Source organism: Panthera pardus, unplaced genomic scaffold (assembly GCF_024362965.1).
Source record: "Panthera pardus isolate Hobbes unplaced genomic scaffold, ASM2436296v1 HiC_scaffold_7, whole genome shotgun sequence".
In the NCBI taxonomy this organism is placed as follows: Eukaryota; Metazoa; Chordata; class Mammalia; order Carnivora; family Felidae; genus Panthera; species Panthera pardus.
The window spans coordinates 82,417,080-82,433,780 of NW_026527002.1; the positions used below are offsets into that span (position 1 = coordinate 82,417,080).

At 61.2% G+C, this 16,701-nt stretch overlaps 1 protein-coding gene across 3 annotated transcripts in view; it reads left to right on the top strand.

Moving 5' to 3' along the window:
- Positions 1-16,701, top strand: part of PPP1R16A (protein phosphatase 1 regulatory subunit 16A) — a 41,773-nt gene that overhangs the window by 23,677 nt on the left and 1,395 nt on the right. For all 3 annotated transcript variants that reach the window (XM_019435200.2, XM_019435199.2, XM_019435201.2), the window contains 7 exons: positions 12,287-13,328; positions 14,556-14,626; positions 14,704-14,849; positions 16,002-16,105; positions 16,172-16,296; positions 16,385-16,510; positions 16,599-16,674. In XM_019435200.2, the coding sequence (XP_019290745.1) occupies positions 13,064-13,328; positions 14,556-14,626; positions 14,704-14,849; positions 16,002-16,105; positions 16,172-16,296; positions 16,385-16,510; positions 16,599-16,674 (913 nt within the window). In that variant the 5' untranslated portion in view covers positions 12,287-13,063. The remainder of the gene's footprint in view (positions 1-12,286; positions 13,329-14,555; positions 14,627-14,703; positions 14,850-16,001; positions 16,106-16,171; positions 16,297-16,384; positions 16,511-16,598; positions 16,675-16,701) is intronic.

Consider the following 16,701-nt stretch of genomic DNA (forward strand, 5'->3'; position numbering starts at 1 on the left):
CCCCAGAAACCCTGTCATTTTTAAACAATTCCCACCCCTGTCTGCCAGCCCCTGACAACCACCATTCTTTCTGTCTCTGTCTCTGTGAATTTACCTATTCCAGGTACTTCATAGACGTGGAATCCTACTACATGTGCCCTTTGGTCAGATACATTTGTAGCATGTATCAGATTTTCCTTCTTTTATTATGACTGAATACTCCCTTGTACGTATATACCACATTTGGTTTATCTTTTCTTTTGTCAGGGGACATTTGAGTTGTTTCTGCTTTTTGGCTATTGGGAATGATGTTGCTGTGAACATTGGTGCACAGATATCTGAGTCCCTGTCCTCAGTTCTTTTGCGTGTATGTCCTAAAGTGGACTATGCCACCACGTTTACAAGGCAAGTGTGGTAGAAGTTACATTGTCACGTTGTTCATAATCCTGTGTTGCAAAAGTTGGAAACGATGTCAGTCTTTCTGTTGCAGAGTTAGGCCAGATGCAGAACTATGTGCTCTTGTCTGTGTGTCCCGTCACCCAGGTCCTGTACCCCTAGAAGAACAGTGTTCTTGCTGGCTTCAGGCTCATGAGGATTCTGCTGTTTTATGTGTCACCTGTCCCCTGTATCATGTCCTTGAGTTTTTCTGACCTCCATTGTTGCATGGACACACCGTCTTGCCTTCCTCTCTGTTCACCATTCTTGCCTCCAGCTTCCAGGAATCTGTATGCTAATCATGAACTCCCTTTCTCTCTGATGCCCCTCTAGTTCTCCCACTGGGTTTATGGGGGGGGCGGGGTCTCACCCTGGGCACGTGTGTGCTCAGATCCGCACATCTCTTGCTCTAAGGTTGTGTGGCCCCCATGCCTCTTCCACCCCTCACGCCCCCAGCTTCCCTTACTTCCGAGGCGCAAGGGTCATTGTCTGTTGGGGAGAGGTTTGAGTCAGAGCAGACCCAGGGTTACAGCGTTGTGGTTTTGCCCTTATTGTATCTGACAGACTTTACTCTCCAGATCTGCATGTTTGGGTCCTGGCCCATTGGAGGGACTAGGCTAACCGAGGCTACATGGGACAGTGTGGCTGCTGAGGGACTGGAGCCTGTGTTGGCCTCCAGGTGACCTGGAGCTTCTGGAAGTCCTTTCTGTCTCCTAGCCAAGAGCTGGCTTTTCCCTTCAGTCCTCAGTGAGCCTCTTTTCAAGTGCAGATGCCTCCAGCCAAGTTTCTTTCATTAGGGCGTCTAGGCCCCTGACACCTTGCTGTTAGTTTATTCAGTTTATTTTGGAGCTGGGTGGCAAAGGGTGAGGAAAGGGGAGAGGGAGGCTTGGAGCCTCTGGTTTCTGGGGAGAGGCCTGCCGGACTCTGGCCCCTCGTAGGCACTGCCACCAGAGCTCGCTGTGGTCCCTGCCTGTGTCTAGAGCCTGCTCTGGCCCCCGGGGCCTCACTCCCAGGACCCCCTTGCAGGATTGTCACACGGCAGTTGTGACTGAGCTGAGTGAAATTTCATTCTGTGGGTTAGAATCCCGGAGAGCTTGCATTTTGTCTGGCTCTACAGGTCTGTGTCATGGTAGGGGGCTCCGAGGAGCACGGAGACCGCTGAGAAAGGATGTAGGCCCTTTGTGAGGGTCTCAGAGGAAGCTGAGACCGGGTGAGTTAGTCCTTGATGGGAGGCCGGGGAGCCAGAGAGGAGATGGGTTATAGAGCCACAGCATGTAGGACACCTCGTACAGGCTCAGGGACCAATAAACGGACCAGTGGAACAGAGTCGAGAATCTAGAACGGCCTCAGATGTGTGGGAACTTGCTTTATGTCCGAGGTGGCGCCACAGAGCAGTGTGCGGGGAAGCAGCCACCACACAAGCGGTGCTGGGACAGTTGGAGGTCAGGACGGAAGAAAAGTGAACTGGAGCGTGTACGGCCCCATAACGGACTGTTACAGTCATAAGAGGCCAACCCCTTAGAGCCACAGAGCTCCGACTGGATGTGTCGTGCTCCCGTGCCTGGAAGGTGTGCGTGGACACATAGGTAGAAAAACCACACCCGAGGTAGCGACGGCCAGAAGAGTGAGGGGAGGCCCTGACCCCGTCCTGATGGGGTAGCGCTCGCATGGTTCTGTCTCCAGTTTAGGTGTGTGTTCGGTGTCTTCTGTATTTGTATCACACTTCACCGTAAAAAAGACTTTTCGGAGGGGGCCCCGACACACTGGGGGAAATGTTGGAAGCCTGTCCGTCCCGGGCCCAGGCACGCACGGCTGCCATGAGATCCAGGCTGGCCGCACAGTGGTGGGAGGGCGTCCCGCCGGGGTGACGAGCAGGGCTGCCGAGTGCTGGGGTGGAAACCTGTGCAGGCCCTGAGTCCAGGGCGTCTGGGCTGTGTGTCTGAGCCCTGGCCTTCCGTGGGGCTGTCGGGACCATGGGGGTGCTTCATGCAGAGGTGAGGGGGTTGAGGTTAGCGTTTTCAGTGCCCTGGGGCTGCAGTGTGGAGACTGGCTGGAGCTCCAGCTGGGAGCAGAGCAGCACCTGTGAAAGATACAGACCCAGTGGGAGTCAGGGCCCAGGGGTAGCTCCGGCCTTGCCTCTCGGGGCCTCCTCTCCCCTCCCTGGCAAGAGGGTCCAGCCACGCCGTGGGCCATCCCGTGGGCCTCCCCACTCCTGCTGTTGCCTGCTTCCTAGTTCTCAAACTCACCAGATGTCTTCCCTCTGGGCCTTTATGCTGACCCTTCACTCAGACTGGTTGCTCCTTCCTGCCCATGGGATGGCACCTTGTAAATGGTCATCTAGCGCCCTTCCCTTGAATGCCAGCCTGGAGAGGCAGGAGCTGGACTGCCGCTTGTGGAAGAAACGAGTGAATGAGCAGGGAATGTGGGCTTTCTGGAGCCCAGGTCTGCCTTGGTAGCCGTTGTGGTGGCAGGGTTGTTGAGCCATGGTGGGGTTGGCTAGTGCCAAGGACGTAACCAGAGCAGGCACTCCCATCCTGGGGTTCTCCTGGGTGGTGGAGGCTGGTACCAGGGGAGTCTGAGGGACCGGAGGAGGTCCCAGGCCCCCCAGGCAGTAGCACAGGCAGAACTGGAGTTAGGTCCACCAAGGGGCTGCCCGTAATGGGTCCCTGAGACTGTGGTGGGAGACAGGCAGAAGGACAGAGGAACAGGCATATGCCACTCTGAGAGATTAGGACATGGAGGAAGGACGCTTTGAGAGTAGGAGGCCGTTAACCCCATTCCTGTGTTGGCTTTGAGAGACTTCAAAGCCTAGAATGACAGGTGACCGTGGCACAGTGTGGATGTGGCTCCTCCCCTGAGAATCCTCTGGTGCCCTGGGCCAAGTGAGGATGATGATCCCCCCAGCCTCACAGAGCAGGTCTCTGAAAGTCATCCTGATGCTGTGACAGGCGAGAGTTATGTGGCGGCCGATCCCTCCCATTCTGTTGGAGTGATCCTGGGGGTTCCCCACTGCCAATGGGGCCAGGTGCTCAGGGACCCATGTGTGCCCTTGACCCTTGAGCATGCGCTTCCTGAAGCTTCAGGGAGATGGACATCGATTGAGCATTTGAGCCCACAGCCCAGTGTCCCAGTTGGCCAGCTCTCCTGGGAATGTCCTGTACAGCCATGCCCCTGGAGCAGGTTCAGTGTGGGACCCGGGCACGCTTCCTCTAGGGCAGTGCCTGCAGTGGGGTGGCTGTTGGAGGATGTGGGTACCATTCCGGGACAGCCACAGGTCCCCTGTGCCTTCCCCAGCACGGGTCTCAGCTCTTGAGGGAGTGTCTCCCTGGTGGCTGATGGCCTGGCGGGCGGGGCGGGACACCTTCTGTGGATGACGTGAGGGGGTCTCGGAAGGTCTTTGGCCCATTCGCTGTTTGGCGGAAGGTTCCCTTTTGCTTTTTAGTAGTTCTTCTATCGATTGCTGGTTATGTATTGCCAACACCACTTCCTTCTCCAGGCCATCCTCTTTTCACTCTTTTTATTTTTAAACATTATTTGGAGATCACTGCAGGTTTACATTCAGTTGTAAGAAGCAGTTCAGAGAGACAGTCCCCTGAAGACGTCTGGGACACTAGCATCCACACTGATTTTTCCAGTTTTATGTGCACCTGGATGTGTGTGCACACACGTGTGTGTTTACTTCTGCGCATTCTTGTCACACGTGTGGGTTTTTGTCACCACCAGAATCAAGGTGCAGAGCAGCTCCACGACAAGGACCCTGTGCTGCCTGGGTAGCCATGGCCATCTTCTCCCTCAGCCCCCACCCCACACCCTAGGATCTGACCACATCGAGGGTATTTTATCACTGGGATCACGTGGGGTGTGACTGTTAGGTGCCCAGTGCCCTTGAGACCACCCGGGCTGTGTGCATCCATAGTTGGACCCTTTCATTGCTGAAGAGTGTCCCATGATGTGGGTAGACCAGAGTTCCGTTAACCATTCACCCATTGAAGGGCTGGGGTGTTTCCAGTTTGGGGCTATTACTAATAAAGTTGCTATGAAGTTCGTGTTCGGGTGTTTGTGTAAACTTGGATGTCATTTCTCTAGGACAAATGCCCAAGAGTGCCCCTCCTGGGTCCTATGGTAAACACACATTTACTTTTTGTAAGAAGCTGCCGAACTGTTTTCCAGAGTGGCTGTGCCATTTTACCTGCCCATCGGCAGTGTGTGAGACCCATTTTCTTTAAACCCTTGCCATTCAGATAGACGTGCGGCGATATCTCACTGTGGTTTTAATTTGCATTTTCCTGATGGCTGATGCTGTTGAAGATCTTCTCATGGGCTTTTTTGCCATATGTATATCCCCTTCAGTGAAACGTCTGTTCGTACCTTTTGCCCACTTTGTTTCTTTTTAAAAAAAAAAATGTTTTAATTTTATTTTAGAGAGTGCAAAGGGGAGAGAGGGGCAGAGGAGAGTTGGGGGAAGGGGAGGGGAGGGGGGAGGGGAGAGGAGAGGAGACAGGGGAGGAGAGGAAAGGAGAGGAGAGGAGAGGAGAGGAGAGGAGAGGAGAGGAGAGGAGAGGAGAGGATCTCATCTCAAACTGAGTACGGAGCCTGGCAAGGGGCCCCATCCCATGACCCTGGGATCGCAACCTGAGCTGAAATCAAGAGTCAGACACTCAACTGAGTCACCCAGACGCCCTGATACAATTATTTTTTACATGACTCTTGTATTTACCAATATTCTTCTGTTTTAATTAATTTCAATAGTTTTCCGAGAGGATCTTTCAGGGCATCTGGGTGGCTCAGTCTGTTGAGCATCTGTCTCTTGATTTCAGCTCAGGTTCGTGATCTCACATCGGACTCTGCACTGACAGTGTGGATGGAGCCTGCTTGGGATTCTCTCTCTCCCTCTCTCTCTCTGCCCTTCCCCCTGCTCGTGCATGCTCTGGTTCTGTCTCTAAATAAACATTAAAAGAAGAAAAAGACCTTTCAGGTTTTTATCCTACACAATGCCATTTGCACATAATGAGTTTTTTCCACCCTTCCTATCCTTATTCCATTTCTTTCTTTTTCGTGCCCAGGTGCACTAGCTAGAAGTTTAGTACAAATATGACTCGAAGTAGCGATACAAACGTCTTTGTCTCATCCAGCAGGTTTGTTGTTTTTCAGCTAGGTTGGGATGGACAGGACCCAGAGGCGGGAGAGAGCTGATGGTGGAAGACGGGTCCTAGAGAGGTCCACGGGGCATGGGTCCGGGTCTTTGCTGTGGGGTGAAGCACTGCGGCGGGGGGCCAGCGGCAGGCGGATTGTTGGGCCAGGTGGACATCTCTGTCTCAAGGCTTCTGTCTTCTCATGAAACGTGTCAGCAGCTGAGCATGAAAATATGGGAGAAGAGGCAAGGGAAGCTGTGAGATTTCTGGAAGAAGTAGTGCCATGGAGCGTGTGGGGCTCCCGGTTGGGTGGACGCTGGCCACCTGGACGGTGACACAGTTCATCCAAGACAGAACAAAGGGGACAGAAGTTTATTGAACACACTGCAGCAGGCAGGACAGCAAAGCGGAGACTGTCTGTCAGGAGCGGGGGGGGGGGTGTGGGGGGGGAGCTGTAGCTAAGTCAGGGAGTGAGGAGGTATGGAAACTATAGAATTTTCTTTTGGTAACTGCCGGGCTGTCAGTAACCCACTGTGGTCAGCTAGGACCTGTGGCTGCTTTGAGGCGGGTCGTGAGGGGCCTGTTCGTACTCAGCCCCGTGGGTGGTCGCCATGAGTGCCCTTACTTACTCAGGCTTCCATTGCTCAAGCCTGCTGCCTAAAAGCAGCCTCCACAGAGTGGGCCCTGCGCTTGTCTGGTGTGTGGCCTTTAGTCCCTGGCTCTGCTGGTTCGTTCGGAGCTGGGGCAGTGGTGCTGGACAGGCCGGGCTTCCCATCTGGGCGCTGTAAGTCAGGAGGACCACAGAGTGTGTGATGGCTGAGTACGGCCTGAAGCTGCAGATGAGGACGTGGGGGCTCTGCAGTGCTAGGGTCAGCAGGACTGAGCTGGGGCAGGTGCTGGTCTGAGAAGGGGGTGTTGAGCTGAAATGCCAGAGTGGGGGTCAGGGGACAGTTACTGGTGGTGACAGGGTCGAGGGCATGATTGGGGCAGAGGGCGAGGCCTTTGGCAGGAAGAAGAGGTCGAGACTGAGGGGCAGGGCGTTGAAGATGGTCACGGGAATATTGAGACCACCAGGAATTCAGGCCTGGCGCGGCGGTGGGGCGATGCCCACAGCAAGGGCTGGTGTGGGTGGCAGGCACAGCTGATGGCTCACGTCAGCTGGGACTCTTATGGAGAGGAGGGGGGAGGGGGCTGCAGGCCACAGCGAGAAATGGGGCGGGGGCGGGGTGGTGGCTGAGGTGGGGAGAGAAGGCTGGCGGGAAGGGAGCAGGGTGGAGGGGACCTGGGACTCCCAAGGGAGAGTGAAGGCCCAGAAACAGGGCCGAGGTCATTGGTGGCGAGGGTTTCAGAACTGGGGGATTGAGAACAGGGTCAGAAGCCCCCTCCTCGATGCTGCTCCCCTCATCCAGCCTGTCTCTGTGTTCCCTTCCATCTCAGCCGAGGTCTGAGGAGGTGGAGCCCCCACCGTGTCCTTGCCAGTTCTCCGAGGGGTCTTCTGCTGGGCTGGCAGTGGTGTCCTCACCTTTGTCTTCTGAGCAGTGGCAGGTGTATCCACAGGGAAGTATCTCGAACAGAGTGTTTGGTCTACAGCCTTTTATGCTCTCTAGAGGCCTCAGGTGTGTCCTTGGCCTCTGTGGTCCAGCCATGTGTGCTGTCCAAGCTCACATCCTACTGTTAATTATTAGGGAGGCGACTGTCTGACTGGATGTTTCTGATGGGATCTGTGTCCTTTGTCCCGTCAACTGCCTTGGACTTTGCCCCGCCACTTGACTTGAGGACCACTTTGTCATGTTTATTGTAAATATTTTGGCCAGCTGACCATGTGTTTTCTGGTTTTGTAGTTGTTGTTTTTTTTTTAAGTTTATTTATTTTGAGAGAGAGAGTGTGTGAGAGCAGGGGAGGGGCAGAGAGAGAGAGAATCCCAAGCAGGCTCTGTGCTGTCAGCATAGACCCCGACTCAGGGCTCGAACTCACCGACTGTGAGATCGTGACCTGAGCGGAAGTCAGGAGTCAGACGCTTGACCGACTGAGCCCCCCAAGGGCCCCTGTAAGGTTTTGCTTTGAGTTGCTTTGTTTTCCTGTGCATTTTGAACGTCTAGTGCAACTGGATTGATCAGTTTTCTGTTTTTGTTCCTGGGTTTTGCGTCCAGTCGAGAAAGGCTTTCCCCTTTGCTGGCATCACACAGATAACTCTTTCCTTCTTGTACTCCTGTGGCTTTAGTTTTCCTTAGGTCTGTGTCTCTGATGAGCCCGGAGTTGATTTTGGTGCGAGGACAGAGGTGGATCCTGCCCTCCGTGGCTGTGTGTTGAAGCAGCCTCCCCCCACCCCTGCTTAGTGCTGTGTGGCCCTCCGTGCTCCCTGTGTGGCCCCCCGTGCTCCCTGCAGTGGCCCCCATGCTCCCTACAGTGGCCCCCCGTGCTCCCTGTGTGGCCCTCCGTGCTCCCTGTGTGGCCCCCCGTGCTCCCTGCAGTGGCCCCCATGCTCCCTACAGTGGCCCCCCGTGCTCCCTGTGTGGCCCCCCGTGCTCCCTGTGTGGCCCCCCGTGCTCCCTGTGTGGCCCCTCGTGCTCCCTGCAGTGGCCCCCCGTGCTCCCTGCAGTGGCCCCCCGTGCTCCCTGCAGTGGCCCCCCGTGCTCCCTGCAGTGGCCCCCATCCTCCCTGCAGTGGCCCCCATGCTCCCTACAGTGGCCCCCCGTGCTCCCTGTGTGGCCCCTCGTGCTCCCTGTGTGGCCCCTCGTGCTCCCTGCAGTGGCCCCCATGCTCCCTACAGTGGCCCCCCGTGCTCCCTGTGTGGCCCTCCGTGCTCCCTGTGTGGCCCCCCGTGCTCCCTGTGTGGCCCCCCGTGCTCCCTGTGTGGCCCGCCGTGCTCCCTGCAGTGGCCCCTCGTGCTCCCTGCAGTGGCCCCCATGCTCCCTACAGTGGCCCCCCGTGCTCCCTGTGTGGCCCTCCGTGCTCCCTGTGTGGCCCCCCGTGCTCCCTGTGTGGCCCCTCGTGCTCCCTGTGTGGCCCTCCGTGCTCCCTGTGTGGCCCTCCGTGCTCCCTGCAGTGGCCCCCCGTGCTCCCTGCAGTGGCCCCCATCCTCCCTGCAGTGGCCCCCATGCTCCCTACAGTGGCCCCCCGTGCTCCCTGTGTGGCCCTCCGTGCTCCCTGTGTGGCCCCCCGTGCTCCCTGCAGTGGCCCCCCGTGCTCCCTACAGTGGCCCCCCGTGCTCCCTGTGTGGCCCCCCGTGCTCCCTGTGTGGCCCCCCGTGCTCCCTGTGTGGCCCCTCGTGCTCCCTGCAGTGGCCCCCCGTGCTCCCTGCAGTGGCCCCCCGTGCTCCCTGCAGTGGCCCCCCGTGCTCCCTGCAGTGGCCCCCATCCTCCCTGCAGTGGCCCCCATGCTCCCTACAGTGGCCCCCCGTGCTCCCTGTGTGGCCCCTCGTGCTCCCTGTGTGGCCCCTCGTGCTCCCTGCAGTGGCCCCCATGCTCCCTACAGTGGCCCCCCGTGCTCCCTGTGTGGCCCTCCGTGCTCCCTGTGTGGCCCCCCGTGCTCCCTGTGTGGCCCCCCGTGCTCCCTGTGTGGCCCGCCGTGCTCCCTGCAGTGGCCCCTCGTGCTCCCTGCAGTGGCCCCCATGCTCCCTACAGTGGCCCCCCGTGCTCCCTGTGTGGCCCTCCGTGCTCCCTGTGTGGCCCCCCGTGCTCCCTGTGTGGCCCCCCGTGCTCCCTGTGTGGCCCGCCGTGCTCCCTGCAGTGGCCCCTCGTGCTCCCTGCAGTGGCCCCCATGCTCCCTACAGTGGCCCCCCGTGCTCCCTGTGTGGCCCTCCGTGCTCCCTGTGTGGCCCCCCGTGCTCCCTGTGTGGCCCTCCGTGCTCCCTGTGTGGCCCTCCGTGCTCCCTGCAGTGGCCCCCCGTGCTCCCTGCAGTGGCCCCTTGTGCTCCCTACAGTGGCCCTCCGTGCTCCCTGTGTGGCCCCCCGTGCTCCCTGCAGTGGCCCCCATGCTCCCTACAGTGGCCCCCCGTGCTCCCTGTGTGGCCCTCCGTGCTCCCTGTGTGGCCCCCCATGCTCCCTGTGTGGCCCCTCGTGCTCCCTGCAGTGGCCCCCATCCTCCCTGCAGTGGCCCCCATGCTCCCTACAGTGGCCCCCCGTGCTCCCTGTGTGGCCCTCCGTGCTCCCTGTGTGGCCCCCCATGCTCCCTGTGTGGCCCCTCGTGCTCCCTGCAGTGGCCCCCATCCTCCCTGCAGTGGCCCCCATGCTCCCTACAGTGGCCCCCCATGCTCCCTGTGTGGCCCTCCGTGCTCCCTGTGTGGCCCCTCGTGCTCCCTGTGTGGCCCCTCGTGCTCCCTGCAGTGGCCCCCATGCTCCCTACAGTGGCCCCCCGTGCTCCCTGTGTGGCCCTCCGTGCTCCCTGTGTGGCCCCCCGTGCTCCCTGTGTGGCCCTCTGTGCTCCCTGTGTGGCCCCTCGTGCTGCCTGCAGTGGCCCCCCGTGCTCCCTGTGTGGCCCCTCGTGCTCCCTGTGTGGCCCCTCGTGCTCCCTGCAGTGGCCCCCATGCTCCCTACAGTGGCCCCCCGTGCTCCCTGTGTGGCCCTCCGTGCTCCCTGTGTGGCCCCCCGTGCTCCCTGTGTGGCCCCTCGTGCTCCCTGCAGTGGCCCCCATGCTCCCTGCACTGGCCCCCCGTGCTCCCTGTGTGGCCCCCCCCGCTGCCTGCAGTGACCCCCCCCCCGTGCTCCCTGCAGTGACACCCCCCCCCCCCCGTGCTCCCTGCACTGGCCCTCTGTGCTCCCTGCAGTGACCACCCCCGTGCTGCCTGTGTGGCCCCCCAGCAGGTGGACTCCCCCAGCCTCCACCGCCAGTCTCTTCCCCTCTCTGAACAAGGCCATGGGCGAGTGAAGCCATGGCTCCGGGCTCTTGTGGCACCATCTCTAATCCTCACCCAGACGCTGAGGGTGTGATGTGGTGAAGTAGTCAACAGGGGACTTTGGGTGCAAGCATGGCCTCAGTTTCCCTGTGTAGCAAATGGGGCCTGCTGGAGGCGCTGTGGGGGTTATGCGGCAAGGCTGCAGAGACACTCAGGCCAGCATGGGTCTGTTCACGCTGGGCTGGGCTCTGGGTCCTGCGCCTTCAGCCATAGTCTTTGGGGATGGCCCAGTGGTGCGGGCTGAGGGGCGAGGGCTGTCCTCAGGCTCCTCTTGTCTTTCCCATCTCACTCCCACACTCTTGTGCAGCTTACCTGGGCACAGAGCTGAGACCTGGAAAAAAAACCACTCAGATTCTCTCTGACATTCCAGAGAGACTTGGGGGAAAATTTGTAGACGAGGCAGGAGAAGCCTTGCTTACCTGCCCCCCACCACCGTCCCGCACCCCCCCACCACCCTGCAATGTGGGTGTGGCGTCGTGGCCATTCGGTGGGACTCCACTAAGCCATCCTGGCCTCGGTGGCTCAGCTAAGGGTCAACGCTTCTACTTGTGGCAGCTGTTCCTGGACTGTGGCTGGGAGGGGACTGGGGGCCAGAAAGCTTAGGGCTGAGCCTGGAGGGGCCAGGCACTGGGCACTGTCACTCCTTGAGGGAGACTGTCCTGGCATCCGCATCCACTGCAGTGTTGTCCTGGGACTCCCCGGGTCACCTTAGGGTCACCGGGGCTCTAGAGGAGACAGTCGTCAGCCCGAGGCCCTCCCAAGGGAACATGGAGACTGCCCTCGGGCATCTAACAGCCAGGAGTGCCGCTAGAGGGGCCCACAGCACACCGGGGCTTCAGGAGGCTGGGGCCACCAGAGTTGGGGGCTGAGGACCCATGTTAGCTGCGGGGTTCTTCCTGTTGTGGCTTAGTTGGGGGGAGGGGGTGCTCTCCAGATCCTGCTCCGTGATGAATTCTCATGGATGGCCTTTAAAATGAATAAACCAGAAGACATGTATTCGGTTTGCACAGCTGATTGCTCTTGGTTTTCTGTAGGACACGGGCATCAGAATCTTTTTGTCTGTAGAGTGATGGGGTGGATGATGCCTTCTAAATCTTGCTAAACGTGGCAGTTGGGTGGTGGCTCTGGGACTGGCGCCTGTCCTCGCCTTTGAGAAGTAAACCTGGCCCCTGCCGCCCTGTGGGGCCTGTAGGTGGGCCACCTTCCTTGTGGGTGGGGCATCGTCACATCCTCTGCGGGCCCCCTCCCCTGCCTTGCTCCTTGCTGATGGTCCCTTGGGGTGGGCTGTTCAGGTCAGCTTCCCTGGAAGGCCCAGAGAGGTGACAGTCACACCTTGTGGCCAAGTGTGTGTGGGGTGGCCTGCTTCCTGGGGGTGGGGGGAGCATGAAGGGAGGGGCTGTGAGTGGCCAGGAGGGAAGGATAATCTCGCAGAAGACGGGCGCTCGCCCTGGTTTGTAGCTGGCACAGCCCTCGGAGCACTTCCAGGAGAGCCCAAGGAGACGGTGACTTTGTGCAGTCAAGCCTGGGGCAGATAGGTCAGTGTGGCCGTGGGGACCAGGGTCAGAGCCTGGGGCCTTGAGAAACTTGTGGAGAACAACTCCCTGGAGGGGCAGCCTCGCGGGGAAGGCTCCGTTGTGGCTGTCAGCACAGCGGTCCTTGCTCTCTGCTCTCAGCTGCACTGCCCTTTCTGGGAACTCTGAGCGAGCCCCCTCACCCCCTGCCAGGAATGTTGTCCCATGTGTCCCATGGCGCTGGCTGGGACAGGGCAGGGCTAGTGTTCTTCCCTGCTGGCCTGCCCCACCTGGAGCCAGCCTTGATGTGTTTGTTTCCTGTTCCTCCTCCACAGGCTGGTGGATGCCACCTGCTGTCTGCAGCCTGATCAACTGCTCTTCCAAAAGGAGGCCCTCCTGAAGACATAGTCGCCAGGACTGCCGTGCCCTTGGTACCCTGGCTGCTCACACAGTCTCACTCCTGGGCACTGGGGGCCGAGACCCCAGGACTCTGAGGGCACGCCCTGCCCCGGTTTCTCTGTGGCTGCGGGGCCTGCCTTCTGGCCACACCCCCCTGTTAGCACTAACGTACTGACCCTGGAAGAGTGAGGGAGAGGGGAGGGGAGGCCAGGCTATGGCTGCTCCCAGGCCCCACCCAGGATCCTAAGGCCTGGAAGGTGAGGGGGCTTCTGGAACTCCCAGGGGCCTCTGCCCATTGCCCTGCCCCCGCTTTACCCTCATCCAAGTGCCAGGACGCTGCACCTCTCTTATCTAGGTAATTAGCTTCAGACCCTGGACCGAGGCTGGCCAGGTCGTGGGCTGCTTCCCACAGGCTGTGCACCCTGACCCCAAGAGGGAGGTGAGGCCCTGCCCGTTGAGTAGCTGAGGTGCCGGGGCTCTTGAGAGGCAGGGAGAAGGTGCCCTCCCACCCTGCCCTTTCTGCCCGGGCCTGGTCACGGCGTGGGGCCTCGTGACCCAGCCTTGCCAGGGGCGGAGGGCACCACTGAGCCTTGGGGAGGGGATGCCCCCAAGGGTGCCAGTCCAGCCAGCTGCCCCACCCCTCAGGCCCAGTCTGGCCCCGGTGCTCCCCCACCTGGTGCCCCGAGCAGTCCCCCGGGCAGGCGGCCCCCGCCATGGCCGAGCACCTGGAGCTGCTGGCAGAGATGCCCATGGTGGGCAGGATGAGCACACAGGAGCGGCTGAAGCACGCCCAGAAGCGGCGTGCCCAGCAGGTGAAGATGTGGGCCCAGGCTGAGAAGGAGGCCCAGGGCAAGAAGGGCCGCCAGGAGCGGCCGCGGCCATGGAAGGAGGCAGCCAGCGGCCGGCCACAGAAGCGGGTCCTTTTCCCTCCCAGCGTTGCCCTCCTGGAGGCTGCTGCCCGAAATGACCTGGAGGAAGGTGAGCATGGCTGAGCCCAAGGGAAGACCCTGTCCTCCACCTCGGTCCTGGAGAGATCTGCGGAGGGCACGGTGCTGTCCTGCGGAGGCCCCGGGGCTGGCCTGGTGTCCTCGGGCGCTTGCTCTCAGTGGTCGGCCACTTGAGGCTCACCAGTGATGGCGCAGCACACTGGGGTGCTGCTGCAGGGGTGAGGCTGATGGGATTGGGCAGGGGCATCGGGGAGCCCACAGGAGCTCGGGGCAGTGCCCGGGGCTTGGCTCAGGTGGGCTGGGAGTGGCCCATCCTCTTCAGTGCCTCTGGCCAGGGTGCTGGGCGATGACCAGGAGAGGCCTGGCCACCACCTGCTTGGGCCCTGTCTCCACCTGTGTAAAGGAGGGCGGCCACGCCCACCTCAGCAGGTTAGAGTGCGGGGCTGGGGGTCCCCGCAGGCCAGCCCTCTCGACACCTGCCTCTGTCCATCTTTGACTTCTTCCTCCCCATCAGGACCGCCCTGGCCAGTGACAGGCTCCTCGTTCCTCCCCTGCACCCTGTGTGCTCATGGCCCCTCTGCTGTCCCTGACGGGCTCCTGAAGGCTCGTCCTGCCGTCCTCCAGGGCAGAGGCTGGGGTGCAGAGGGCAAGGAGAGGCGGGCAGTGCCTCAAGGCAGGGGCGGTAGAGGAGGGCGTGGTGGGTGTGCCGCTGGCCCAGGCTCAGGGAACTGTGGGAAGTGGGGTGCATCACCCTGCTGCCCATGGAGCATATCTGGGAAGGCCAGGCCAGTAAGGAGGTCTGGGATGACCTTGGTGACAGGCTAGGCCCCAGATGGGACCACTGAAGAGTGAGGACAGGGATCAGCTCTACTGAGGGAGACCTTGGAGGGGGTGGGCCTGGATGCCTGGGGCCCACACTGCAGGCTGCAGCTGGGCAGGGGGCCTGTGCTCACACGGGAGCCTGAGGGCTGGGAGTTCCCTGATTCAGGAGGGGTGGGTCCTGCTAGGTGCTGGGGGCAGAGGGCTGCTGTGTATGCCCACCTGGGGCCGACAGATACTCAGAGCCCCAACTCTTGAGCCCTCAGCCTGGACTCGGGTGTCCCTCTTGCCACCCACACCTCTGTCTTCCTCACCACTCTCTGCTCCCGGCTGCGGCACTGCAGTCCGCCCAGGTACCTGGCGCCCGGGCTGAACAGTGTTGGCCTGGCAGGACCCCTAGCCCTGCGTCCTGACCACGCTTCCCGCCCCCTTCTCACAGTCCGCCAGTTCCTCGAGAGCGGGGTCAGCCCTGACCTGGCCAACGAGGATGGCCTGACGGCGCTGCACCAGGTCAGCCACGCCGAGGGTGGGGAGGGAGAGGAGGGGGCGCTGGCCGGGGCGCTGGCCTCAGGCTGTGTGGTTCGTAGAGCTGCATCGATGACTTCCGGGACGTGGTACGGCAGCTGCTGGACGCCGGGGCTGAGGTCAACGCCCGTGACAGCGAAAGCTGGACACCCCTGCACGCCGCGGCCACCTGTGGCCACCTGCACCTGGTGGAGCTGCTCATTGCCCGGTAGGGCCCCGCTGGTGTGGCCAGAGCTGGGGAGGGGCTGCAGCCAGGCCAGGGGGCAGGGCCTTCCTCGCAGATAGTAGTTCTTCCTGAGACACGAGCCTGTTGTCCCCTCCACAGGAAGCACACTTGGCCCTTGGCCTCTTGTGTTCCCTCTCACCCTTGCTTACCCTGACTTCATGCTGGTGGAGATCAGGGCCTGGGCAGAGGCTGCAGACACCGATGCCAAGGGGACAAGCGTGTGCCCAGGGCAGTGTGGTTGTCTGCCCGGCAGGCTGTCGGCCTGGGCACATCCTCCTGCCGAGCACTCTTAGGGGTTTGGGAACTCCTTGAGGGCAGGCCTTGACCTCTAGCTCCGGTCCTCCCTGGGGTCTGCCCAGAGAACTGCCACTCTGGGCAGAATGATGGGGGTGGCAGTGGTGAAGACGGAGGTGGGGCCTTTGACAAGGAGGGCGGAGCAGGGCAGAGCTGCTTCGGACACAGGCCTTGGTGAACAGAAAGGGGCATCCAGGAATCCCCCCATAGGGACCCCTGTAGTAGAACAGACGGTCAGGGGCCCAGGCTGTCCTCGGAGTGGTCCAGGTGCTGATGGTGGGTATGTGGGCGGGTGGCAGTCTCTCCCCTCCACACACAGATGCCACAGAGTAGGAGGGATGGCTGTGCACAGACAGCCCCTACCCCCTCCCTGCTCCTCTCCACAGTGAGCACCCGCTTTTGTGTTCTGGGCTCCCTTCAGCTCCCTGTCTTTCCCTGGGGCCATGTTCCTGCCTGAGCCCCGTTCTCTGCAGCTGTCTTCTGTCATCTGGGCTCTCCTCCCTCTGTCTTTTGCTCCCCAAGGCTTCTAGAGTCCCAGCAGTGCCCCCTGGTACGTGGGCCCGTCGTGTAGGTTGACAGGGACAGATGGGTGTCAGGAACCTGGAGCTCAGACGTGGGTGGAGACTGGGGGGTGGCCTGCCTGGCGTGAGTACAGGATCCAGGGCTGAGGTCCACAGCCAGATGGTCCCAGGGGCACCGGGGGCCTGGGCCTCCTCCGCATTCAACCCACACTGTCCAGGAGAGCGGCCCTAGGCCGAGGGCCTCTGCAGAGGGTGGACCGGAGGCCTCCGTGGGGGAGAAGCGTTCTGTGGCCAAAGCCCCTGTCCATTCTGCTTGCAGTGGTGCTGACCTGCTGGCCGTCAACACTGACGGGAACATGCCTTACGACCTGTGTGAGGATGAGCGGACGCTGGACTGCCTTGAGACAGCCATGGCCGACCGCGGTGAGTCCGGCCCCACCTGCCTGCCCGGGTGCCCGGGTGCCGGCTCTGAGCCCCGCTGCCTTGCAGGCATTACCCAGGATGGCATCGAGGAAGCCCGGGCCTTGCCGGAGCTGCACATGCTGGACGACATCCGAAGCCTGCTGCAGGCAGGGGCCGACATCGACGCCCCCCGGGACCACGGGGCCACGCTGGTGACGAAGGGGCCACGTGGGTTGCAGGTCGGGAGGTCGCTGCTGGAGGGGCGTGCCGGGGACTCAGGGCCGGGCGGTGTGCCTGCAGCTCCACATCGCTGCTGCCAACGGGTTCAGTGAGGCGGCCACCCTGCTGCTTCAACACCGAGCCAGCCTGAGCGCCAAGGACCGGGACGGCTGGGAGCCGCTGCACGCGGCTGCCTACTGGGGCCAGGTGAGCGCCGGGGGCGGGGGCAGCCGGGCCCGGGCCGGTGGCTGCTGCCTCTGAGGCCTTCAGCAGCCCGGCCTCGCTGGCCCCTCAGGTGCACCTGGTGGAGCTGCTCGTGGCACACGGGGCCGACCTGAACGGGAGGTCTCTGACGGACGAGACACCTCTTGGTAAGCTGGGGCCGCCTCTGCCGGTTG